This window comes from Trachurus japonicus, chromosome 12 (genome assembly GCF_045865225.1).
Source record: "Trachurus japonicus isolate A0001 chromosome 12, Traja_1.0".
Taxonomy (NCBI): Eukaryota; Metazoa; Chordata; class Actinopteri; order Carangiformes; family Carangidae; genus Trachurus; species Trachurus japonicus.
Window position 1 is genome coordinate 6,740,419 of NC_140918.1, and position 27,208 is coordinate 6,767,626.

The following is a 27,208-nucleotide window of genomic DNA, read 5'->3' on the forward strand; positions in this document are numbered from 1 at the left end:
ATTGCAAAAAGACTCTAAACAACATTAAAGAGCCACAAATGTGCATCAGGACTCAAAACAACCACAATTATATTCAAAATGACAAGAACAAAACACAAACGTGGACAAGGACACTCAAAATGACTGCAAAAACAGTCAAAATGATTACAAGGAGACAAAAACCTCTATGAGAAGACAAAGACAACCAGACGAAGACACAGAACATCCAGACGGTGACTCAAAAAGCCCTCAGATAGATGTCAAACCACCATAAAGAGACACAAAATGTCCACAGGGAGACTCAAACTAACCACACAAAGACTCAAAAAGACAAAAAAGAGACACAAATGTCAATAAAAACAATTGCAAAAAGACTCATAACAACTATAAATGTGCATCAGGAGACTCAAAACGACCACACAAAGACACAATATATCCAGATAGTGACTCAAAACTCCCTCAGAGAGATGTCAAACCACCATAACGAGACATAAAACGACATGACTCTCTTTTATTAGATGGTCCTTTATAAGACGGTGGGGGTTCTTCTACCTGAACCTCTTTTCTTTTAATCCATCCAAGCTGAAAAGGACAAAACTCTGCTCCAATTTACAGGAGGTCCGTTTGTTTTTACATCAACATCCTGTCGTTGTTGCACCTGATACAAAGTGAAACGTGTAGAGTCGTCTCATGTTCGCTCAGCGATGAACCTCAGAGAAACATAACGAACGTCTCCTGTTAAAACACATGTGTATGAGAGGCCTTTCCATAATTGCAGCAGTCACCACTACAAACGGCCGACAGGGCGGAGCTGAGCCGAGCTCGCAGGGGTGGAGAAGGAGACATGGTTAGTTAATTCCTTGTAGACGGCCGGCGACGACTTTGGCACTTTTTTTTTTTTATATTCCTGCTTGTTTTGGTCGAGGGATTTTTAATTTAAGGGAGCGCTGCTTCTCTTTACAGGACGACTGAGTGTAAATCTAAATGTGAACATGTGGAACAGCTGTTTTACAAAAAACACAAAAGCCTGTATAGTGGATGGTTTATATTTCAGATAAATCATGCAGTGACCTTATTATTTAATATATACTGCACATCAAAGTGTAATTTGTTCATATTTTACCCTTCTCGTCGTCTTCGACTCGTTTACCTCTGATGTTGATCAGTGCTCATGTGCTCCATGTGTCACAGCTCAAGGCCTTCATGCATGTGGTTAAACATTTTTAGACTTTTCCTTTTACGGCAAAATAAACATTTGACAAAACCCGATGGAGCCCATCTGATACTCCATATGCAGAGTGGGGGAGTGTTATAAAACATGGTTATCATGGGGAGGGCTGTTGGTAGTAATTCTGGGCCCCCCTATGGGCCCCAGACTGTGGGCCCCATCACCTTTCTCCCCTATGCTACGGCCCTGATAATGGGTACTGTATTATTATGAGTTATTATTAGGACATTTGACACTTTGCTGGTGTTGTAAATCCTGCAGGATCTGTAGCCTACCTGTCATGCACTGGAGAACAGTTCACCTCAGATATTTGTTGCTGCTCTATGGACAGAAGAAACACATACTGTAAAGATTAATCTGTACCAACAATACGACTGTGCAAATGAGACATATAAATTATGAAGGAGCACACTGTGTAATAGGCAGAGGCTCAACATTGAGAAATAACTGGCTGATGATAGCATCAGCGGGTTCTCAGAAGCTGGGACTTTCGAAGAGCAGATGTTCTGCATTTTTTAATAGCACAAGTTGGATCAAGCTGCGTAATGTTAAAACAGGAAGACGGTTGCAGCCCTACTGAACTCCAAACTCATGGATCTGCCACATGGGTTGCAATCTTAACTCCTTGTTTCTCTCTCTCTCTCTCTAACATAAAGCTGAAAGATGATAACGCTCTGTTCAACGCTCATTGGCACATCTGTGCAGGTCATACAAGGCCATACATGCATCGTTGTAGTGTCAGGTTTAATTTAGTTAATGCTCATTGATTGATTCCTGCTTGGGATTAACATTTTTGGCCCTCTTTTCTGTACAGGTGGGTCTTCAAATGCTTTCCAATACAAAGTGTCAAAAGAGAAGATGAGCTATAGCTGCGAGCGTGAGCAGACAGATGAGACTGACTCATTAAACACCCGTGTGTTTTTCTTCTTTGTCATCATCCCAACTTTACTGTGCGTGCACTCTTTGACTTTTTTTTATTTTTATTTCTTCCTCTCTAGACTTAACAGTCATGTTTCTTAATGCTGCAAAATTTCCCCCACTATGTCTACTTGCCATGATACAATCTGGGAATGGATGGCGTCACACAGTGTGGAATGGAAACTATGGTGTTGTGCCATGTAAGTGCATTGTGCCAAATGGGGCTTTAACAAAACATAACAACTCCTGTGTGCAGAGAGAGAAAACACTGGGTTCATTCTCTTTAGTCTCCTGCTTTTGTCATGATCATAAACATTCATACTTTATCAAAAAAAAAAAAAAAATAGTCAGAGAGCCTTGATAATCTAATAAAAATGCATCGCAACAAACTGAATATCCATCTGCCATTTGACCTGGAGACATTGCACATTTGTCAGATGCCTGTCTAAATGAATTACCCTTTGACTGTGATTTGAAAATATAAAACTGGTGTCTGGCTTGCTTGTGTCTTTTGTATTTCAATTTCGTTTTCTTTAAAGAGAAAGTCGTACAGTCTTGGGTCCCCATTCGCTGCTTATGCACTTGCCTCTTTTTTTTTTTTTTGCATCTCTGTGCCAGAAAACACACACAACACAGAGAACAAGGCATGCAAATACAGAAATTGTATTTGCGAAGCAGTCAATCCCTCGTTTTTGGTGTACAGTACTACATCCTACATTGCGTAAAAAAGCTCTAATCTTGTGCTTGGAGCTGCTCAGTGCCAGGATCCACTGTTTATCTGCTCCTTTGGTGTGGTGAGTATTTGAGTTTCCCCCCGTCTGGCTCTCAAAGACACTATCATTAAAGTGAAACCGCGGAATCAACTCTTTTCTCTCCGTGTTGCTGCCCATCACAACACAACACAGGAAAGTGTGTGTTTTGTTTTGACACAGAGGCTCTGTGAGAAATTAGTGGGTATTTTAGGGAAGGGGGGGTGATTGAAAAGATGCAAAATGCAGGTTTAAAGACATGTAATTCAGCTCATGCAAAGTTTACTGGAGTTCCTGAGAAGTAAAATGCATTTGTATACAGAAAACTTAAGATGCAGTAGACGCTACTGTCTGTCATCTTGTCTTTGCAGCCCCCCCCAAAAAAAGACATAGGTAAATCAATTATGTCTTTACAGAGCCGGTTCAGACCTCCATGGGGCCCTGGGCAAAATTCTGCTAAGGGGCCCTCCTAACTGAACCCCAAAAATTTTCAACAGTCGCACCTGACACCCAGTGTTTCCACGCATCCCCCCTTTAAACGTATTGCAGTGTTGGTCTAACTAAGAATAAATTCAGAACAAATCAAATCAAACTAAATGTAACAATGCATGTAAACATGTTAATGTTTGAAAAAACTCACCATTAAATAAATCTCTAGATAAAGCTACTATTAATTCAGCTCCATCAAATTGGCTGCACTTGTTTTACTTTCACTTCAAATGTAGGTAATTATGTAATTATTATTTATTATATAATTATTATTATTTTTAGCACCATTGTCATAATATTTCACAAGTTTTGTTTGATTCTGCATCTATATTTGCATGTAGGCTATCCAAGCAAACAAAATTCAATCTTAGTCAATATTTATCCATTGCTTTCCATTTTGTATAAGTGTAGACGTAACTACACTACAACTAAAATTATAGAAGGCAGCAAGACGCACACAGAGACCGGGGTTCACCCAGGGCCCACCGCCCTGTTAATGCAGGTCAAACACGGACTAGTCCCTCCCTCCCTCCCTCCCTCCCACCCGGAGAGCAGAGTTACCTGACTGCTGTTCCTGCAGGTCATTGTCAGCTGTTTCTTCCCCCTAATTCCCCGAGGGATAACTCCGCTTCATCGTGGCGTGTTAAACGCTGTCTTGTTAGGCTGTACTGGGAATCCGGTAGGCTACACATCACGTCGTCAGTTTTTTTTTTTTTTTTTTTTTTAACGGGGCCTCTGCTATTTTGCGGGGCCCTACGCAACGTGCGTAGTGTGCGTATTGGGTGAACCGGTACTGTGTCTTTATGACATGTTGAAGCTCAATAGCAAAAAATATGTGGAAAAGAATGCATTAAAAATGTTTATTATTTAACATTTATTGATTTTCTCTATCATTTTATTGTTATTTCTCTTACTTCCTTTTTACTTCCTTTATAATCATGCTCAACTTTTAGGACTACAGCTCCCATCAAGTCAGCGCCTTGGGGGTGTTAACAGGAAGTAGGTGCAGGGCGGCAGGTTGAGATTTGAGCATGTGTTTGTTTACTTTCTTTTTGCAAATTAGCGCCGTTGAAATGATGCCGAATTATCAACGTGCACGTGCATTATCTAACATACTAACAAAGAGCACAGATAAGTGTCACCAAAGTGTTTTAAAAGTGAAGAAAGCTGAAAACGTGGCTGTCGTCAGTGGAGTCCTGCAGAGGGTTTGTGGAGTGTCTTTTCATCCTCTTCTTCTCATGTTCGGTGGATTAATTGATGTTTTTTCCCGCGGTGAACATCAAAGACTGTGACATCATCGGAAATGTAAGTTACACCGAAATATGCGTGTCATGTCTGTGTGTGCAGATTTTACTGAGTTATTCCTCACTAGAGAGGTGGATGATGTGGGCAGAGATGGACAGAGTACTCGACCCCAGTACTTGAGTAAGAGTACAAATACTAGCTGGTCAAAATTACGACTAGAAGTAGCTCAGTCGACATGTTACTCGAGTAAAAGTAAAAAAGTACTTGCTTTAAAATTTACTTTAAGTAAGAGTAAGAGTAAATTTCTTATTTTTCACATCAATGAATTACTATAATTTTTTTTCTAAATGAATTTAAGGACCTTTTAACTCTTGTTTCTGAGAATTAACTCTTTGAAACCACCTGCACTGATGTGCTGCTTTTAGGGGTTAGGGTTTCCTTCTTTGACAAACACAGCTTGTGTCCAATAGGATTTTAGAAAATAAATAAATAAATAAATAAAACAGCAGACCTGAAAGTAACGAGTACTTTTTAGACTTCCTAGAAATTAACTCGAGTAAAAGTAAAAATATTTGTCTTGGAAATGTATTCAAGTAAGAGTAATAAGTACCAAAGAAATCTAATACTCAAGTAAAGTACAAATCCTCTGGATGTGTACTCAAGTAAATTTACTCCATTACTGTCCACCACTGGATGTGGGCGATTCTAAGTTCTTCCAATCATTGACTGATCTAGGTTCTTCACACCAGATGAGAGTGGATGTGGAAACAAGGAACTGACTGTATCTTGTTTTTTTCTGGTCTTAAAATCACCAAATGAAGCCTCGCTGCCAGCCTGAGATACATCACCATGTTTTTTGGTCAGAAGGAGCACGTGGAGGCCGTGTTCATGCAGGAGCTGGAGAGCTTTGAGATGATGATGATGATGATGTGGTGTAGGTATAAAACCACCTTAAATACAGGGCGCAGGCCATAATGTGACCCATACATCTGACCACGTAACCATGAAAGGGCAAAAGTGGTCAGTTTGGAGTGGGGAGTTTACTCTTGATGTAAATAGGAGGAGATCTGTGGGTGGAGGCCATACTGTAGGCTACTTTTTCTTTTTTTGGTTGGTTCTTCTTCAGACTTTACATCTTCTAAACTGCAGCACCTCTACTCTTGATCGTTGTCATAAAAGCCGTGCATAAAGACGAGCCTAAATGTCAGAGTGTCAGATGTGGCTGCAGACGTCATGTTGTTTACTTATACTGTGTTTAAAGCACAACTTTTTACTGGGCAGTTAATGGACTTCATGTCACCCCACCTCTCCCACCCCCCCACCCCACTGGAGAGGGAGCCGCCATATGACACAGTATAAAACACAGCTGCTGCCATGTTGGGACTGAGCGTGTCTGAAGCTCCACTTGGAAACAGTTGAGTAAGTTTCTGTGATGAGCTGCTTTTTTCCCCACATCTGAGACAATTCCCACTGTATTAGAATATCACAGTGACATTTAATATTATGTTAAATGTTAGTTGGGTGGTTGATAAATTATTAAAAGCCCCCTTTAAATATTGTATTGCATAGGCTATTACAAGAGGGGAGCGGATAGAGAGTTAGAGCTTCATAAAGTAGCTACAGAAAAGCCAATATAGACTCAAAGTGTTTCATTTCTTTAATATGATCAAATAGGAATTTAAAGGGATACGCCAACATTTTTTTTTTTACGTTTCTTGCCTCACTCCTGAGTCCATGACCAGCCGATAGACACCATCCTTTCGACTGTGTGTGCAGTAACAAGGGAGATAGAGCTGTATCACCCGTAATTAGCTTAGCTCAAACGCTGGAAGTGTATAGGTAGTGTTAGCCTGCCTCCACCTAAAGTAGGAAGACACTCTTCAGCAACTCTAAACGGACCGATCTTCGTCTCAGAGCTGACAAAACTCTCCGGTAAGGCATCTTGAGCAGTCAAATGCTGGTAACGGGACGAGACCGGTCAAAACGGAGGGTTCAAGCAAAGACGGTTTATTTTGGTTCAAGCTAGCTACATCGAGGGTAGGTTAGCTTCCTATTTCAAAGTAAAAGCACTTCTGTATGTAAAGGGCAACGGGTGTTTTATTTTGTGAAAGTAACAAGAATTGCGTTGGTCACAATGGCTAGCTTGAGTAGCGCCAAATTTGTCCGAACAAAATTGTAAACAGCTGGTATTTAGACAAATTAACGACACACTGCTGATCTAAATGGCTACGTTCTCGCCTAAAAATGTTGGAAAAAGTGATATATTTACAGAGTTTAGAGCTAAAATGAAATCAGCTTCTGACTGCTGATTTCGGCTCAGGTAGGAGGCAGGCTAACACTACCCATACACTTCCAGCGTTTGAGCTAAGCTAATTATGGGCGATACGGCTCTATCTCCCTTGTTACTGCACGCACAGTCGAAAGGATGGTGTCTATCTGCTGGTCATGGACTCGGGAGTGAGGCAAGACACGAAAAAAAAATGTTGCCGTATCACTTTAACTTTAATGTGAAACCACAGTTACATCTGCACAGGACGTGTGTGGTTGTGCTTTTGCACACCGATCACTCATGATACGTCCTAATCACTCAGTTCTAACTGTAATAATCATTGATATAATTGTGACTGTGGATGTGAGGAGGATCTGGATCTTACTGGTTCATCGGGGCCTCCTCTCTCTCTCGGGGCCCCCGCTGCTGACCTCCTCCACCTCTGCACCCTGTCACCTCCAATTTCCCATCAGTGCACACTCACATCAGAGCAAACTTTTTCATATTCCACTGGGTTTTTAGCAAAGTTCAACTTTTTTTTTTTTCTTTTTCTTTCCCTGAATCCACAAATGTAATTTCATGCTCGGCTTAATAACATTTTACCCAGAGACTCAGGAACTGTAGTCATGTGCTGGAATTACAGTAAACTCCTGCAATCCTAGTTTTTTTGTCAGCTGATTTGTGGGAACATAATTTTATTTAGGAATATGCACCATGCTCCTATATTTAGCACAATATAAGTAGATTATGTTGCAGGGCTCCTTTTTTATATGGTTTAAAGTTTGGCGATGACAACAGGACTGTGTCTCAGTTTAATAAAAAACTAAAGATTGATTTTTTACTTTTTAACCTTAAATCATAAACTTTTCAGTGTAGGAACTGAGAGGACAAACTCATTAGGAGGCGCCAGAGCACTTGTTGCTTCAGTCCAGTCAATTTTTTTTATTCTTATTAATGCAGCACAAAATCACAAAGGGGTTTTTATGATTTATATGCCGAGATCCGTATTTGATTAAAACCAAATGAGCTCAATATCATATAATAATAATAATGCCACCGGATTACGTAACAGGCAGGATATTGTTGAGATCAGTTATAGTTTTCAGGAAGAATAAAGTAAAAATCAGTTGATTTGAAATGAAGCTGCAGCTTTTAGAGGCTTTGTTGGGGGGGCTTTTAGGGGATTGTGTCAGTGGTGATTGGATGAAATAAAAAGCTGATTAATTGACTTAAAGTGAGTGAGTTAATAAAGTTAATGTTAAAATTGTGTGTTTATTATGACATATTGCATGTCTACTAGGCTATATGTTATCGTCACTGTGTGTCTGTAATGCTGCTGCTACACTGCAATTTCCCAACTTGGGATCAATAAAGTATATCTATCTATCTATCTATCTATCTATCTATCTATCTATCTATCTATCTATCTATCTATCTATCTATCTATCTATCTATCTATCTATCTATCTATCTATCTAATGACTTATAATAGCAGCGTTTATTATAAGGATCCAGGCTCAAACCTGATCATGTGCAGGAAGAAACATCCGGTTAATGCAAAAAAAGAAAAGAAAAAAAGAAAAGAAAATCCATGCAATTCTTCATGGTCTCCCTCGGATCGGATGCAGTTTTGCTTTTCCCGCTCTGACCGTCTCTCCTGTGCCTGTGCAGACAGTCCACTCCTCCGCCACCATGCACGAGAGCTCGGAGCGTGCAGAGAAAAGTTGGAGGCGTGAAACTTTCTCTCAACTTTTTCCTCCCTCCCCCGGCCAATAACAGCGCCGCCTCTAATATATGTCCTCCTCTGATTTGCCTGAGTCTCTTGTCCGCGGATTGACTGACAGCCTGAGGGGGGGAAGAAAGAGTTTTTTTTTTTTTTTTCCCCTTTTTTTTGTTGCATGAGTGTATGTGTGTGTGCGCGTGTGTGTGTGTTGGACTTGAAGGGGGCTGTATGTGACGACTGAAGGAGGGGGCAACACTTTGTGGATCGGAGGCGCAGCGGCGGCGCAGGACAGTTGAGAAGCGCAGAGAGGAGAGGAGCAGCAGTGCGGGAGAGACGGTGGTGCCCATCCGTCAACTACAGCTGGAGGAACCCACACTAACAATCCCTTATGGCTGCTTGAGAAATAACGACACAACCCCCCCTTCCCCCTTTTTTCTCTCTCTTTCTCTGGGACTTTTTGGGTTTTTTATTTTTTATTTTTTGTCCTGACCCAAGGAGAAGAGGAAGAAGTTGTTGTTGTTGTTGCAGGGCTAAATTAGTTGCGCCAAGTTGAAAAAGTGAATCCACTTTTCCGTGGACGTCTTGTGGCGGTCATGGATACCCATATAAGATGGAAAGTTAAACGGAGGATAAGGGACGCCCCAATCACTTTAGCGGTGATTCTGCTTTTTGTCACAACGCATACAAGTTCAGGTAAGATGCAGCTGTGGATACTGTGGGTTTTGAAGTTTCTTTTCTTTTTCTTTTTCTTTTTTTATGTTCCCGTGGATCGCTGTGATGTCCACCCCTCCTCCTCCTCCTCCTTCACCACCTCCTTCTTCTCATCTTTTGTGCACTTTTAGTGTATTTAGGTGTTCTTTTAGTTATTAAAACTTGTGCATCAGGTGTTTTTTATTCACTTTAGATGTGGTCTGGATATGGAGGAGCTGGTTTTACTGTGAAAAAAGTTTCTTACTGTAAAAGCATCAACAGGCTGATTAGTAATACAGATGCAGGCTTCACTTAGGTGTTAGATAGAGGAGGATATACAGTAACAGGATGCCCCTAAGTGATGGAGTAAATTTATAGGCTATGTGTACTTTTCAGACTTTTCTATACGTTTTAATGGTCTTTTTTTTTTTGCTGTGGTGCAAGTTTGCAGACTACTTTTTTTCCTTTCTATCCTTTCTTTTTTTTTCAACTGATGAGAGGGATGAGCATAAGTTTCACAGAGGGAGGGGCTGCAGCTTGTCTGAAGTGGCAGGGTGGAGCTGCTTTAAGGACTCCGACATCCAGATCAGGACACATAGTCTGTGAAGAAGTTGCACTGAGAACTCTCAATGCAAACGAGCTCATATTCTAGTTAATTGGCTTCTGTAAGGAAAAATAAAAATCCACTGTTACACTTATATAACCCAGTAAACGGTGTGGGTTCTTTTGTGTGTGACTTGGACAGAAGTTCCTCCTATCATCGTCTCTCGACTCTCCTGTTATGGGACTGTTGTGTCCCATATAGGTGCTGAGGGGGTCATGCAGGGCTGGGGTCCGGCCTGCATGTATTATTATTAGCACCTTAAGACTGCCAGGCATGGTTGGTGGTCTGCCGTCTGCTGTGAGGCTCTGACACGAGACTTGGGAGGTGAACAGGTGGTTTTCTACTGTCCGCTCAGCCCCAAGATTGTGCTGATGGTGTGAATGTGACATGGATGCTGGATTTAAAAAAAAACATATATAGCTACAAAAAAGAAAAGCAGTTCTTATATGGATCGTACTGGTGGTCAGTATATAAAGGAATCCGCTGCAGCTTTAGGTCAGTGTATAACGGCTGGCTCCAGATCTGGGTCATTTCTGATGACGGGAGGAGTTGGAAGTTGGCCCTGGGGTTCTGCTGGGACGTCACAGAGTCTGGGGCCTGAGATGGTTTTGATGATCCAGGATGCTGGATTTAATCAGGCTCTTAAAAAAAAAGTGACTCAGAGGAGACACCAGAGGCTTGTAGCTGATCCCTCACAGGACTGGTGTACAGTACACTTCCTGAAACTTGACACTTGACACATGTTGAATGGGAAAAGACTTGATGACTGAGTGTCAGCAACATGCCAACTACATGACAAGCTTTGTGTAAACTCATTATCCACTTATTCATGTTGCTTGTTGGTAGCCTAAAACATTAAGCATAATAGCACTTGATTAAAGTATTTTTATACAGTTATAATCACATTAATCCTGGACTATAATAAAATTATTGCATTTTTATAGCGTATATCTCCCCCTTCATTGTTAAGAATCACAAGCATATCACATATCGGTAAAAGATCCATCCTGGCCCAAACCAGATGACCTCTTAGCCCCAGGCAGGACCTGGATATACATTCATCTAAGGGCTTGTAGCAGCCTGCCCAGACACACCACCAGTGGTTAAGTGGAGCTCTGTGGTTGCATAAAAGTTCAGGTATAACAGAAATATAGGAAAAGTTTCAAATCAATAGTGCATTTTGTGTTGATTTCATGTAGAATTTGATATTTCAGTTTAATTATATGGGAGCAGAATTTCTGAAATTGTGTGGATTTACAATCCTCTGAAATGTTCAGATTTCCATCTCTTTTTAGTACTATTGCATTGCTTTTGTACTTCTTTGCCTTATTCAGGTCCAGTAACTAGTTCTGTAATGGATACGTTTCCAAATTGTGTAAAATCTAGTTATTTTTTAGTTTATAAAGTTGTATAAAACAAGCTGAAAAGGCAACACGGATCATATGAGCCACAATAACTTTGTTCAGTTTAGTTGGTGTGGCTGAAATGTTAGCATGTTACACACTCAAATAGACAGTTGTGTTTTTATGATCCAAGAGATTATCAGTTGTCCTTGCAGCTCTTTTTTGGTCTCCACTGACTGTCGAGGAAAACCTCTGGGTCCTTATCTCACTAAATGTTTCTACGCTGTGCTAACCAGCTAGCTGCTAACTTTGCCTGCGCTGGAATGGGGAGTTAGCGAATCGTTAGCGACTGAAATGAGTTAAATGGAAACAGTGACAGTGAACAAATGAAAAATTGTGCACTATTATGAGTCATTGGTTCATATGAAACATTTGGTACAGTAGGCTAGAGGTTTGATGGGTCTGCAGTGAAATGTAGCTGTTAGCCTACGATTTTGTTATGGAATAGCATTTAATACAAGCGAGTAAAATTGCTTTTTAGCCACTCTTTAAGTGAATAGTGAAAGCAGAAAGGATTGCAGCTTATTCTCAGACATTTTTCTTTTTGCACAATTACTAAACTGTCCCCAACCAAAGCTCAAAACAACAGCTCACTGAATGTCAGTGGAGCTTTTCTGGGGGAGAGTTGAGTTGAGTGAATCCTCTGTCCACAGTTTCTGCAGGGAGGTCGTCTCGCCCCGGCATTAATGAGGGAACCCCGTTTTAAACCAAACGTGAACAGTGGTAATAACAGAAGGCCCATAAGACGTCGGGGGTTAAGAATGAGAGAGGAGATGAGGAGGGGGTCGGGGTCAGGGATCGGAGGTGAAGGTCAGGACTTTCAGATCTCCGCTGCTGTCAGGTTTACAGTTTCACTGCCTGAAGAAAGGAATTCCTGCCGCTGCTCCTCGGAGGTCAAAGAGAAAGACAACGACTGTGTAGTCGAACAATTTTCTCTCATTGTTTTATGAATAGAAACTTCCCGACTCGACACCGATTTTCCAGCTCATGGTCATTTCCAGGCTTCTGACTCAATATCATTAGGTAAAATGTAATCGGACCCCCCCCCCAAACCCCTCTCCTGGCCTCCCAGTGTGGGACCTCGGAGGTTTTGTAGTTTTATCTGATGCAGACCAAATACACCAACAGGGTTTCCTTTCTTGTTTCTGCTGAGTTGATTTTTCTTTTCTTCTTCGCTCCTTCAATCAATGGAGTCTTTTCACGCGTCTTAGAAAAATCTGTTTTGACTACTTTCCGCTGTGGTTTATTATCGTTAATTAGCCAAAAGCTTTTTTTTTTTCTTTTTAATGTCTGTAACAAACATTCACACACAACCAGAACCTACTCGAGCAGAGGAGTTAAGTCATCAGAAATACTGAAATAACATTCTTTGAATACCTTGTGCAAATGAAAACAGGGCGAGATTTTAGCCCAAAAGTCTGTGATGAGGAAGAGGATGATGAGGATGATCGCAGTGAGAGAGCGGGTCGATGCTGAGGAATCAGGAACTACGGTCATGAATCAGGAATTATGCTTCGTATTAGGAGCCGATATTTGTTTTATCCTTATGTATGCTCTGAAGAGATAAACAGGAGAAGGCCTCGCTGTTTCTCCGAGCGCCCTCACATCTGGATTCGATAAGTTCCATTGTGCTGTCTGCTAAGCCCTCTAAAAAGCCAGAAAAAATGTCTTCCAGATGTTTTCTTCCCATTCTTGGTGGAACAGGGGACCATGAAGAAGGAGGAGAAGAAAAAGTACTGTTGCATTTTTCTAAAAAGAAAATACACCACTCTGGAGCTGAAAAGTTCCTAATCGAATAACATCTGCAGCCTCAGGTTCGCACATACGTACCCACACATCCAGGGTCAGTTAAAGGTCCTTTTTTTCCCTCTTTTTTTTTGTCTTGAGCGAGCCAACTTTATGACAAGGTTAAAGGTCGCATACAGCTGCTCCACAGCTGTTTTTCATTTACAGTCTCCTTTATATCTGGACGAGTCTTTCTCCAAAGGAATTTATGTGGCTGACTCAGTTTTGCCTTTTCTGTCACCGTGTGTAAAATTTCCTTCACGAGGCCAATTATTGAAGCTTATAGGCTATAGAGGTGATCGGGTCCTTACATCCTCACAACAGCTGGATGCCCTGAAGGAGGCTTGAATGAAAGGACAATGATTCTTGTTGTGTATTATTGTTCTGATTATTCCTGTTGAACAGTTGGTTTTGTTAAAGATCTGTCTGAATTGATCTCCTATCAAACCGACAATGTCTAGAGTTTAGACAGATGTTGCTTTGTGTCCACGGAGGTTTTCACTCACTCCCATTGATCGTCATCTCTCACCCACACATGTGACTGTCATTTTTTCCTCTTTTTTTATTTCATTTATCACCATCCTGAGGTCACGTCCACCTCGGCCAGATATGTGGTGGTGGGAAGAAGTGGCTTCTTGTGTGTGTGTGTGTGTGTGTGCCTATTGCCATGGCGCTGGGGAAGGAATCTGAGTTAGCTGGACTGTGGAGAGAGGCAGTGACCCTGCAACTGCATGTGCCACTTCAGCCTGTAAATGCCGGGCTTTGTGGGGAAAAAATGGACTCTGTAAATCAGCCTTAATGCCTGATAACAACAACACGGGAGATAAAAAACATGAAAATATGCAGAACATGAGTTTGACCCTGAGATCCTTTGTGCATTTTTTGCCATATTCTGATCTGGACAGTATATTCTCTCTCTCTCTTCCTCCCCTCTCACCCTCTCTCCCCAGACTAATTAAGGGTCAAATAATTGTTTTGTGCCGCTCAATGGTTCTCTGTGCTCATGACACAGTGTGCTTGATTTGCAGCCAGTTGCAGATGGTTTTTCTCCCAAAGGTGTTTACAAAAGATGAAACTAGACTAGACAGAAACTAGACAGAGGGAGAAAGAAAAAAAAAAGAACCAAAATGGAGGCAGGAAGCTGTGGGTTTCAACATGTCAACACTTTAGTTTTTTCTTAACGTCAACTTGGACGTGCCACCTCGGGACGCATCATGGCGCCCGCCTGCTCCTCCATGTTGGTCTGCAGCAGGCTCCGAGGCTTTGGAGCTGGGAAACAGTGCTTTTCTCTGTAATGGGGCATTATAATCATTGAGCATGGAAAGCAATGTATGACTCATCCTTTCCAACCCCATTCCCCCCTTCCCTTCTTCCCTTCCCTTCTTCCCTTCCCCATGCAGCCGGAGCTTAGCCACAGCCTGGGCAGCAGAAACACTGAGTGTAAGCATTTTTTCCTGTCCTGCAAAAAAAAAAAGTGGGGGTAGGAGGAAATACAATGGTTTGTCGGTTACTCCCACTTTGCAAAGGCAGATGTCTTTCTATTTTTACTTTTATTAGGTGATGAAATTAGTAAGAGCCTGAACTGGAAAACAATATTCTGTAATGACGCCAATTTAATTCGTTCGGTTTTGTCGCAACAAGCCAAGAGATTGACCACAAACACCATGTTGTGCATGAGCTGAAGGATATAATATGTCAGACAAATGAAGAGACGGCTCAGTGCCAGGATGAACGAGTGCTGCAGCAACCCACAGTCTGTCTGTCTGTCTGTCTGTCTGTCTGTCTGTCTGTCTGTCTGTCTGTCTGTCTGTCTGTCTGTCTGTCTGTCTGTCTGTCTGTCTGTCTGTCTGTCTGCTGAGACATGAGGAGGTTAAGGTTAATGGAGCAACAGTAAAAAAACATATTGGCAGCCGACTGTATCGTCTTTTGTTGTCTCTATGATTGTGTTTACACGCAGAAAAGACTGTGGTTGGTTGACGAAGAACCAGAAAAAGTTGTTGCCAGGGATCAAAAACGGCAAAACCAACCAGGCCGTTATTAGGATTCCTCATGAGACACAATTAGCAAAAAAACAAACCAAACTTGTTTTCTTTTTTTGATGAAAACATTTCGTTTTCAACCTCGAGACATGGAGACAATTTGGGTTTGGGTATAAATCAGCACCGACTGCGGGTCAGGGAGTTCATTCGCTCGCTGACTTCTGTGCAGCCACAGGGTTCATGTTCATGTTGCTCAAGTTCGACACTCAGGAGATGAACTGATGGTTGGCAGATTATTGGAGAGATGGCAAACGTCCCCGTTCCCCCGGGTTCCCCTGTTGTGTTATTATCACTGTACCTCAGTTTTGTTTTTTTTATGTTTTTCCATTTTTCATCTTTCATCACTCCCTCTTTACTGTCGCTGTCCATCCTCTGTGGTTTCCTGTCAAAATAAAAGCCCATATGCAACCTGAGATGACGCTGCAGCTCTTGATGCATGACTCACTCTTGTCTCAAGCTGTCAGCATCCATCAATGAAAGCATCAGCATCAGGTTTACCCCCACTTGTTGCTTATGTGGCAAGAAAAAAACGAACTTGGGTCGATTCCTGAGAGGCACAGGAGAAGAGAAGCTTAGTTGTTTTGTTTTTGTATTTATTAGACTCAGTTTCATTGTGTTTTGGTGCTGGCTGCAGTAGCCTAATGGTTATCTGTGAGGCTGGCTGAGAGGAAATGGCTTTGTAATGTCGGTGCTGCGGGGCCTTTCTTTTATCATGGATTTCTAGACAGAATGTGCAGAAAAAGATAAAAATAGGCCGAAGGGAAATAGAGTTGCTAATGGAGGGTTAGACAAAGACAGAAGAAGGAGACGAAGAAGAGGAGATGAGATAGCGGCGTTCCGCTGCTCGTGCCTGGAAAGTACCGCTCCTGTAGCTCCTTAATGTAAAATGAGCGTCCAGAGGTGCACCGTGGAATCTCTTGACTCAGTTTTTCCATCTTCGTCTGTGGCGGACGGTCAGACAGTTGATTTATCTTCACCGCTGTGAGCTGCAGAGCAGAGACAGTGAAGTAAACCATCTGGTATTCCCCCCCACCCCACCACCCCCACTGTTAAAGCCATAAGCGTCCGGCCGGCTGAAGTACACAGGAGGAGCTGTGGTCAGAGAAAACTCTCTGTTCCCCGGATCGTCTTTCAGAGAGAGAGAGAGAGAGACGGTACATCTGCAGGGGAAAGGTGTGAATAACATGCAGGACCAGTAGGACGTCTGCAGGACTTTTAGTTTTTTATGAGTCTGTCTCTGCAGCGCTTTCTGTCTGTCATTTCTCTGTTTCCTGTCATTTGCTGAAGGAGGCCAAAGTATCTGGTGATTAACATCAGAATGAGCCGATCGTCACCAGGGAAATGGAAGGCATTACGGGTGTAAACAGAGAGATCTCTCCTCTCCTCTCCTCTCCTCTCCTCTCATTTCTCCCTCTTCCTTCCTGTTGCTGCTGCTGCTGCTGCTTTCACGTGCAGCTCTCAGCCGAGGTCACTGGGTCAGTGTCCTGAAAAAGTCTGGATTAAAGTTTTGGCCGACGAAATGAAAACTTAACTGATGCTGGCATGTGAGCTCGTTCAGCTACAGGCCTCATTTCACTCCGAGTTTGCCCCACATTCAGCCTGATGGTCAAACATGAAGGAGGCTAAATGCTACAAGGTTAGCATGCTGGGAGCCAGACTGTGTTGTAAAGTCAATGCAAAATGTTTCATAATGGTTTTCTGTTTGATTGATCCCAACGCTTTGGTTGGAATTTTGCAGCTTTTTACTAAAATATAAGATACTTAAAGCCGCTGTCGTGCAGCATTCATGCCGGCCACAGGTTGTTGTTCATGTCTGTGCAGCCTGAGCCCCAGTTTGAGCCTCGCTGGCTGCTGTCGGAGCTGCAGCAGGACGTTCGGCTGCCAGGAAGTGTCTCTGTGAAGTCGTCAGTGGGTTTAATGAAGCTGAGGTGTGGAGGTGTGAGTGATCGCTCGCCACCTTCGCTAACTCGCATCTTGTCCGGGCTTGTGCTTTGCATTAGTTTACTCATGTGTTGCAGCGGTGTGTTCGTTCATAAGAGAATGTGTGTGTGTGTGTGTGTGTGTGTGTGTGTGCACTGTGTTCAATCTAGCAAGTCTAATACCTGCAGTATGATTCCCAGCTCTGGTCACATGAAGCCCAGACGCAACAAGTTAAGGTCAGTGTTGATGGACATTTCCCTCCACCTCCTCTTGGCCTGGATACTTCAACGCTTTAGTTTTTGTGTGTGTGTGTGTGTGTGTGTGCCAGAGATGTGTTTCCAGCTGTTTGATCCCGGGCTGCCACGCCTGGAACAGAGACCTGCGTGCACATCCATAAACTTTCTTCTTCTTCAGAGGAGGAGTTGAAAGACTCTAATGAGATAAAACATTCACCTTCAAGCAAGAAAAGGAAACTTAACCACGTTGCAGATACTTTACATTTAACAAGCTTGAGGGTGTGTTGTGTGTGTGTGTGTGTGTGTGTGTGTGTGTGTGTGTGCTCACATGCAGGTGTCTGGATGAGAAGCTCCTGCATGTTTTACTGTATGCAGAAGGAAACAGTGAATACAGTGGGCCAGCCTAGGACAGATAGTGACAGCAGAGCAACGTGATGCTAACATTTCCCCCAGCGTGAGGCGGCCGTCATGCTGCTGCAGCTGAATCTGGATCTCCTTTTTTTTTTTTTAAATTGCTTATGAATTCTGCTTTTAATTTAGAAAAATGTCCTATAATGTCTTTTTTAAAAGTTACACAGTCTCACTTTAAGTAATTAGAGTCAGGGCTATAATTGTAACCTGCTGCATTCACACTGAGGTGAAACGTTTTATAACCACCAGGTGAAATAAAATAAAATAGAATAGAAAAAACGATTTGGTAACACTTTACTTGAATAGGTATTCATAAGATTGACATAACATTGTCATAACCATGACATAACATCAATGAATACTTATGACGGCTGTTAAGTGTCATTCGGTAAGTTATGTCACTTTTAATGCAAAGTTGACATTGTTTGAGATGTTTTTGTTCTGACAACTTGACATAAAGACAAGTTAAACTGTCATAGCAGACCTAAAGTATAAAGACCTAAGTCTAAGGACAGAGGATGTTGTTACGATGCCATGTAAAGCCCTTTGAGACAAACTGTTTGTAAAAACAGGCTATACAAATAAAATTGCCTTGCCTAAATTGCCAAACTTTAAGAATTATGTCAAGTTCTCATAACAAGGACATCTCAAATAATGTCAACTTTGCATCAAAAGTGACATAACTTACCAAATGACACTTAACGACAGCTGTCATAAGTATTCATTGATGTTTATGACAGCTGTTATGTCATGGTTATGACAGTTTTATGTCAATCTTATGAATACCTATTCAAGTAAAGTGTTACCAAAGAGTTTTGTGAAGCGCTCTAGGAGGGGGAAGTCTCTCATTGGACATTCTTGTTTTTGGCTGTGCTGGTTTCCAGAGAGGAGAGGGTCCTCTCTCCCTCTTTATGGCTGCTAATTACTCCTTGTCCTCAGCGCCAGGTCAAGCATGTGCCTGGAGAGTCAGGCCTCACTTCAGGAAGGGCTAGAGGAGGAGGAGGAGGAGGAGGAGGAGGAGGGAGGGATGGTGGGGGGGCAGTGAAAGAGGGAAGAATGTTAATCCCCCCTCTCACCACCACTACTACCCCTCTAACTTGCCCCACACCACCATGAAAAAGCCCTAATTCACTTGGTCCGGCACCCCTCCTCCTGCCAAATGCAATGGTGTCGTCTAGAGTCAGTAAGTGTTGTTAGAGAGTGTGTGTGTGTGTATGTGTGTGTTGCATTTATTGGAGATGAAGGGTAGATGGATGGATGATAGATGTAGGTACGGGGGAAACGGGACGGGATCCACCACAGCGTTGGTTGGCACCGCGCCGAAATCTGAAGGATTATGAATCTGGAACTCGAGCTACTGTTCAGAAAAGACGGAGGTAGAAGGAGGGAGGGATGATGGTTGTAATAAAAAAAAACAAAAAAAAAACACGTTTCATCACACTTAAAAAAAAAAAAAAAAAAAAAAAAAGTAATTCACACTTTTACTATATACACTTTTTTTTTTTTATGAATTCATTATGCTTTACTGTGCTGTAACCTCGTCCAACCCACGTCTGACAAACAAACCCATAAAAGGCTTAAACACTCCTCTCTCACCACTTCACATCAAAGATACAGCTCTTTTTGTTTCTCTCACACTTATTTCTACATCACATTTACAGTTTTCCACTGTGCATATGGCCTGGAAATAAAAAATGAAGTGTATACTTTATTGCATCTGAGAGTTTATCCGTCATTACAGACAGTTTAGAAATGCTGAACACGGGTTTTTTTTTTTTTGCAGCAAAGTAACAAGTTATGTCTTTGCTCGTGCTTGTAAAAAGCATTTTACCTGTGGAAGAGTGCCACGTTGTGTTGATGCAGGTAATAATATATGTATGAAACCCCAGGATGTTTTATTTGAGCTTCTAAGGTGAGCGTGGCGGCTGCTGTGTCGTGTTCTACTGCATGAAAGTAGTTTAAAGAGGGAAATGTACACAAGACCGAGTCATGTAAACAGTCTGTGTGTGTGTATGTGTATGTGTGGTCAAGTATTTTTAGCGTCTGGTGCCAGAGGTGTTGGTCTCTGGGGGGGGGGGGGGGGGACCGCCGTGTTAAGTGGGTAAACATCTCAGCGTAACAAGGTGGGACGTAGAGCCATACCTGTGGCTGAGGATGTGGTCAGGACGGACTCCCGCTGCAGGGTTCACCCGCCGGTGACGGAGGAGAAACATGAATGAATGAAGGTGTGTGAGAAAATGTGGAAGAGGAAGGAAGGGAGGGAGAGAGAGAGAGGGAAGGAGAGAAGGAGGGAGGTGGAGGTGATAAGGTTTGTGTTTTACTGTAGGTCTTTGAACGCCTCGTCAGTTCTGTATTGGAGAATTTTCTTTTTCTATTTTAGTTCCATGTATTGTTTTGTAGTTGTTTCTCTTCCTGTGAGCGGCTAATTGGTCCCCTCCACCTGGCTCGCCTCCAGGTGAGCAGAGGAGATCCTTGAATGGAAAGAAAATGGAGTAATAATAACACTGGAAACGGAAATGAGGAAGTGGTGGAAGAGAGAGGGATGGATGGATGGAGGAGGGGAGGGGAGAGGAGAGGAGGGGGGGTCCGGGTGACAATTGTTTCCTTCCCAACCTAAAAAAAAAAAAAAAGCTGCTGAGCTCCACGGGATTAGTCGGTGTCAGTGTGGATTAGCAAAAGCAACACTCGCCAACAGGGGTCGTGACACGGTTAGCATCGATTGGATGATCCTCGCAGACTTCCCCCACTTTCTTCTTCCTCTTCTTCTTCTTCTTCGTCCTATTCTCCTCCTCTTCTTCCCCTGAGATGGCTCATTACTGTGATGTCATCACATCCATGTTGTTAGGATGATGCATCACGAGTGGAAGTTCTCCAACTCATTCATCAGTGTTTGTGTCGTTGTCGTCTGTAAATTAACAGGATAACAAGGCGTAAATGCAAATTCATCTTAATGCAACGATATGTTTAAAGCACCATTAACATTATATATTATATTGACCTTTGACCTGACCTGTAGTTTGAGTCAGTTCTTATTGTCATGTTATTACTTGGGCAGATTTTTTAAATGCCAGATGCAGTGAGGCCTTTAAAGGTTCCTGGCCAATTTTCATTCTCACTGTTTTTGGTTCATGTGTAATAAAGTTACATTTGCATAAAGCAGCTTATTTGTACACTTGAGAAATCTCCCTTTAACGATGTAGATTTTTAATAAATAAGAAAATATGTGATTAATTTGCGATAAAATATTTGACTAGATTGACAGTTGTACTTTAAACTAGTCAAATATCTTTTTATTTGGATGTGTTTGGACATTGTGGTGTGAAGACAAAGATGATATTCTAGCAGCCATATGAGTATAACTGATGGATCCTTTTTTTTTTTTTTTAGCTTTAATTGTATAAGGTCAGGTTTGAGGACGTGAGTGTGTGTACCTGTCCTCAGCCCAGTGTGTCTGGCTGCAGGACGCGTCCATATAAGGCGGTGGAGTGACTGTGTGTGTGGCAGGAAGAGGCTGCACAAGGATGAGTTAAGAGGAAGGATGGAAAATGGGATGTAACGGCCGATTGGTTACAACCGTCTGAGAATCACAGACGGACTTTTAATACTGCAGCTCTGCTTTAATCTGACCTCATGTAAAGCTCCATCACTTATACACTCGTAGTGTGTGTGTGTCTTTGTGTGTGTAGGGAAGGTTTGTGCCCATTCCTGTCCTTGTATGGACTCTCTCCTGAGCAGCTGTCAGTGATCAATTGATCTATAGCTGCTGGGATAAAGTGCTGCAGGATGTTGGCAGGTCACAGCGAACAACAGTCGGTGTCAGAGTCGACTGTTTGTTTGGTGGATTTTTTATTTTACAGGGAACATTTGTGGTTGTCTGAGAGAAAGAGCGCCAAAAAAGAAAAAAAAAAAAAACCGGTGAGATTTGAGCCGTCTGTGAACCACAGACCTTGTTAAAAAAGTCAGAATTAAATTAAAAACTTAAAAAACTGTGTCTGTGCCAATTTATGTGTCATTAAGTGTAGTTGTATTAGTGTCTGACTGTGAACCGAGAGCAGATCCAGACCAACGCTTTTGCTTATTAAGGAAATTCAGACACAAATACAGATGCAGTTGATCAATGAAGAGTATGTGTGTGTGTGTGTGTGTGTGTATATAAAATGCGAGTGAGTGTTGTTTTATTAGTATCGCTACAGATGAATCCCAGCATCAGTTTGACAGGAACAGCTGAGGCGTTCAGGGGCCTGGATTCCTACATTCACAGTCAATAGAGGTTTAATATTGGCAGTTAACTTCACTTTATACTGAAGTTTTATTGAGTGAAAAAAAACATTTCAGTTCTCTGCAAAGATGTAATTTCATCTGGTTTTTCTTGTGTGCCTTTCGTGCACCGAGCTGCAGAGTGTGAATAATAAACATTTACCAAACTTTTCAGACGTTTGTTGGAGCCCTGAATGCCTCAGTTGCTAAGCTACCAAAGACGACAAATGTAGCGACTTTATGGACAAACTTTCTGATGAGGACAGTGAAGGACACACAGGTTGGACACGCCTTTTCTATGCTGACATACATGACATACAGCCATAGTTTAGTTTACTTTAACTTTATTGTCCACTGAACTGGACATTTATCTTTGGCTCCCCACAGTAAACTACAGTACACACACACAAGTGGACAGGGAAGGACAACAATAGCAGCAGCAATAGGTTGCTCAACCATTTTTCATCAAGTTATATCTTGGAATTTGTCGGATGATGTCATGATTGGTTAAATTAAAACATGATTTGTGTAGCAGCAGCTTGGATGTGACTGCTGGTCACCAATGGGCAGTGCATAAAAACATGTAAATGACACCGGCTTCATTTTTAGTTCAGATGCATTGAAACACTGTAAATGTGAGTGACAGAGAAGAGAGGGAGGAGAGACAGACTGCAAATGCAACACTGTGACATCACAAATATGCTAATTATCGTATTATTATGTCACCTAGTATCTATCAGGCCTGTGACCCTCGCTTGTCGACCAATGATAAGTGACTGATCTGTCGTTGTGATGAATCACATTTAGCAGATTTAACATCTGACAGTTTGACGTACGACTCGACTCTCTCTCTCAGGGGGGACGAGCTCATTAAACGAAGCTCTGTCTTCATGCAGGGGGGATGATGATGGACGTGCTCTCTCTGGCGCGCTGGTGGACGGCCGACTCCCCTGTCTGTCTCTTCTTCATTGCGAGTTGACGACAGACGGAGCCGTCTTGTTAAAGCTGCTCAGAGGGCCGGGGTGCGTGGCGCTCGGATCACTGTTTTTACTCTCTCTTCATTTGTCCCCTGAAGCCATTTCACATTCTGCAGACTCACATTTGGTGGAAATGCACTGACAGAGTTAAGGAGTGGATGATAGATAGATAGATAGATAGATAGATAGATAGATAGATAGATAGATAGATAGATAGATAGATGGAGATGAGATGAGAACTTCCACATTCATCATCCTCTCATCTCATATTCTCCCCTTGAAATGGTCTAGACATCCTATAAACTGATATAAAGTGTGTTTATGTCTTCATGAGTAATGACATCACTCCTGATGTGCTGCAGTTGTCGTCGGGCAGATGTTTCCATTCATTAGCCTTAAGTAATTCATGTTTTGTTTAAACAAACTTTCATGAGTCAAGTCTTTGTCTTTTCTTTCTTTTTTTTTAGAACATATGCAACATGTAATCAGGAGGAAAGAAATCTTTTCCCACAATCCATCTGTGCAGCTGTGGAGCAACACGTGCAGCCAAAGTGTTCTTAAAAGGAAACCTCTGTTTGAGAATGTAGATTTCTTTCTTTTTTTTTTAATTGATCCACGCTGCACGTGACTCATGTGTAATCACATCCAGCTGGAGGTCGTCGCCGGGCGAAGCAGAATGTACAAACACTTTTTTTTTTTTTTTTTTTGCTCTGCCCAGTTGTATTTCCTCTTTTCCCAGCAGCCTTTTCACTCTCAGAGAGATGGATGGATGGATGGATGAGGGGCTATTGAAAGTTTTCTCTGAGCGTTGTGTGTGGTCTTTACAGCCTTTATGACTGACACTAGGGCTGCTGTACCTGTAGGTGTATGTGTGTGTGTGTATGTGTGCGTCCAGCAGCATGTTTGCGATTGTCTTTGTTTTATTTCTGAAACTGTGCCATAAAATCCTTCTGTTTGGTTTGTTTGCTCACTTCACTGTTTGTCCTGCTCTTAAAAAAAAAACTCCAAACTGTCCCTATAGACGCGACCCGGTGTCCTTTCTCTTTTTTTTCCTTTTTTTTGGATGCTAATGTGTCTCATTGTGCAGCTTATGTGTGTGTGTGTGTGTGTGCATCTGGCTGCAGGAACAGCTGTTTGTCCTGGGTGGTTTTGGCATGCGAGAGGTTGTGCGGTCCAGGGTCAAACCCCGTGTCACATTGTCCTGACCCAGTGTACTCCTGTGGTGGCCTGATTACAGCCGGGGCGAGCTGCCTGAAAGTGTGCTAATTGCACGGTTGTGGCCAAAGGGGTGGGCAGCGGTGGAGTTAGCGTCGGGGATGGAGGGGAAGGATGGGTTCCTGCTGCAGCTGCAACCCATGATCATGGGCTGATCTATAAATGGGCACATCTCTGTTTAGTGTTGAGGGGATGACAGAAACAATCTTCCCCGAGCCGCGACTGTTAAGTTTCCTGCTGAGTAACGAGTGCGTCTGAGTCAGCACAAGACTGAAAATACAGGGAATCGGCCATAATGAGGGCTTCTTTAATATGCAGACGATGCTGGACTGCTGCTGTATCTATATATGCTCTGTATAAACAATATTTATATATCTAACCTCCTTTTTTCTTCTTTTTCTTCTTCTTCTTTTGTTTTCTCTCTCTCTCTGCAGCGGAACCAGCAGACCTCTTGAAGATTTTAGATTTTCACAGTTTACCTGATGGTGTTACAAAAACGACGGGTTTCTGCTCACATCGGAGGTCAACACAAGGACCCGATGTGGCTTACAGAGTATCCAAAGACGCCCAGCTCAGCGCCCCCACCAAACAGCTGTATCCAGGTGAGTACACTACACTATCTGTTTAAAAAAACAACAACACACACTTCAACACTTCATTAAAATCCATTAAAGGGATAGTTCAACATTTTGGCAAATTGGCCCATTGCCATAATCCCTATAGTTTTAGCAGTAGATTGGTTACCTTTATTTGTCGGTGCAAGCTATTTTTAGAATGGCGGAGCAGAGCCGTGAGCTGCTCAGGGCTACGCTACAGAGGCTAATGGGATTTTTTGGAATACACAATCCAACAACTCCAAGTTGTGACCTGCACATTCACCACGCTATGAGATAATAACAGAACGTTACAGAGTTGTTTTAGCGGTAAATACAGAGACTGCTTGATGAAAAACTGTCCTTGAAGGCAATGCGCACCAGCGGTTTTGCATGAATTTACCTCTAAAACAACTCTGTCTTGTACTGTTCCGTTATTATCTCATAGCGTGGTGAATGTGCAGGTCACAACTTGTCCACCAGAGCCTTTTGGAGTTGTTGGATTGTGTATTTGATGAGTTTGATGAGGGAAACCAAGAAATCCCATTAGCCTCCGTAGCGTAGCTCTGAGCAGCTCACGGCTCTGCTCCGCCGTTCTAAAAATAGCTTGCACTGACAATTAAAGGTAACGAACCTACTCCTAAAACTATAGGGATTTGCCTAAATGTTGAACTATCCCTTTAAAATCAAATTTTCATTTCATTTTTTCCATCCTGCAACAGATGTTTTAGCTTTTCCAACGATCTTTAAACTTAACTCACAACTGGTCTCGTGCCATCTGTTCAGCTTTATGACCCTGTGCTCCACGTCAGTCACAGTAAACTGGGGGTAAAACATTTAAAACATGGCTGCAAAGCAATTTGCATTTTTTCCCACCTCAGCCTGTTCCTCCTTCATTCACTCTCCCTCCGGCTACAGGTTTTTTTTTCTTTATTAGCTCCCCCATAACTTGATTATTTATGTCAACTCCACCATTTGGTTTATGGGATTTTTTATGGGCTGACCCCTACATGTGTCTCATCGTTCACACACACACATACATACACTGGCCTGTTTACCCGTCACTAAAACACACACATACACACACAGAGCTGTATGTTTACATGTTTCACTGCTCTTGTAAACAAGTCAGAGATGAGACGTCTAGACGACTTTCAGCAGCAGATTTAACCCTCTGTCTGTTGCAATGACGAAAAAGATACATGCATGTTAATTCTGTAATATGTGATGTAGTAGGAGGAGCTGCAGAGTGGAAAAGCAGTGAAAATAGGAGGTGGAGGGAGAGAGGGAGGGAGGGAGGTCTGGGGTTCCACTTCTGCCTTGTTCTATTGTGCTGACGTGGCTTTGGGTTTCTGCTCTGTGCTGCGCTGCAACTCCTACTTTTCCTCTCTCTCATCTCCTCTCCTCCTCTCCCTCCTTCTCTCTTTATTTTCCCTCCAGCGCCATCATTTTTCCCTCTATCATTTCTCATTCTATGCTGCTGCTGCTGCTTCACAGTGTTTCCTTCTCTTTCTATTTCATCCGTCTTCTGAAGACTGAGACTGTGACTATACTTCTCACTCTTCTCTTTCTCTGTTTTCTGCACGAAATAGAAAACAATGTTTTGGTCTAAGATGCAGAAAAAGGAGGAGAAATAATAATAACCCCTCCTCCCATCATGTGAGTCAAGCCTCCTCTGACACCGATGCATTCACTGTCGTCCTCTCAGACGTTGCACTGGCCTTAGTGGACCTTTGATCCGTGTCATGGCTCTACAGTATACGTGCCCCCATCAAACAAATCCAGCTCACTTTGAAGTTGTGTGACAGCGCAGCCTCTGTTTGGATACACGTCCTATAATTACACACACATGCCACCGCCGATCATCCGCTGAAATAACAAGTCTGCATAAAACAAACCGACGGGCGGACGGATGGACGGACTCGGGGCTGAGCGAGTTCATCATGTACTGTGCGCTTAAAGGTGCAAAGAGAATAAGTAGCTGCTTGTGGCTCGAAGGCCTTAAAACGCTTGTATAAGAGCGTGTGATGTGGTCCCGCTCTCACCTCAACATTAAGAAAATGTACAGCTAATATATTCCAGAAGGCAGCTGAACTTGTGAGATCATTTTATCCAGCTCTCTCTCTTTTTCTTTTTTTTTTTCTCTCTCCTCCCTTTAACTAAGTTTGCTACTGAGTTATGACTTTGGCCCAGAGCCCGGAGGTACAGAGATGATCAGCAGCAGCAGAGCAGAGCAGCAGCCCGCCTCCTAATGGAAGAAGAAATAAATATCACACATAGAATAATAAAAAAAAAACGAAAAAAAAAAAACACAAAGCCCCCCTTTAGTTATGTCTATAATATTGGAAACAATGATAATAATAAAAAGCCACAACAGTAGCTGTGAGCGCACACCGGCCCGTGACCCTGTAAACCACAGACTGTCTGTGATGATGATGATGGTGATGATGTGTTGGAAAAGAGCGAGTGCAGACATGC

The 27,208-nt window shown here is 42.4% G+C and overlaps 1 protein-coding gene across 2 annotated transcripts in view; it reads left to right on the plus strand.

Annotated features, from left to right (window-relative positions):
• The first annotated feature begins 8,862 nt into the window (after positions 1-8,862).
• Positions 8,863-27,208, plus strand: part of col5a1 (procollagen, type V, alpha 1) — an 88,923-nt gene continuing 70,577 nt past the window's right edge. For both annotated transcript variants that reach the window (XM_085792846.1, XM_085792847.1), the window contains exons 1-2: positions 8,863-9,293; positions 24,572-24,739. In XM_085792846.1, the coding sequence (XP_085648972.1) occupies positions 9,194-9,293; positions 24,572-24,739 (268 nt within the window). In that variant the 5' untranslated portion in view covers positions 8,863-9,193. The remainder of the gene's footprint in view (positions 9,294-24,571; positions 24,740-27,208) is intronic.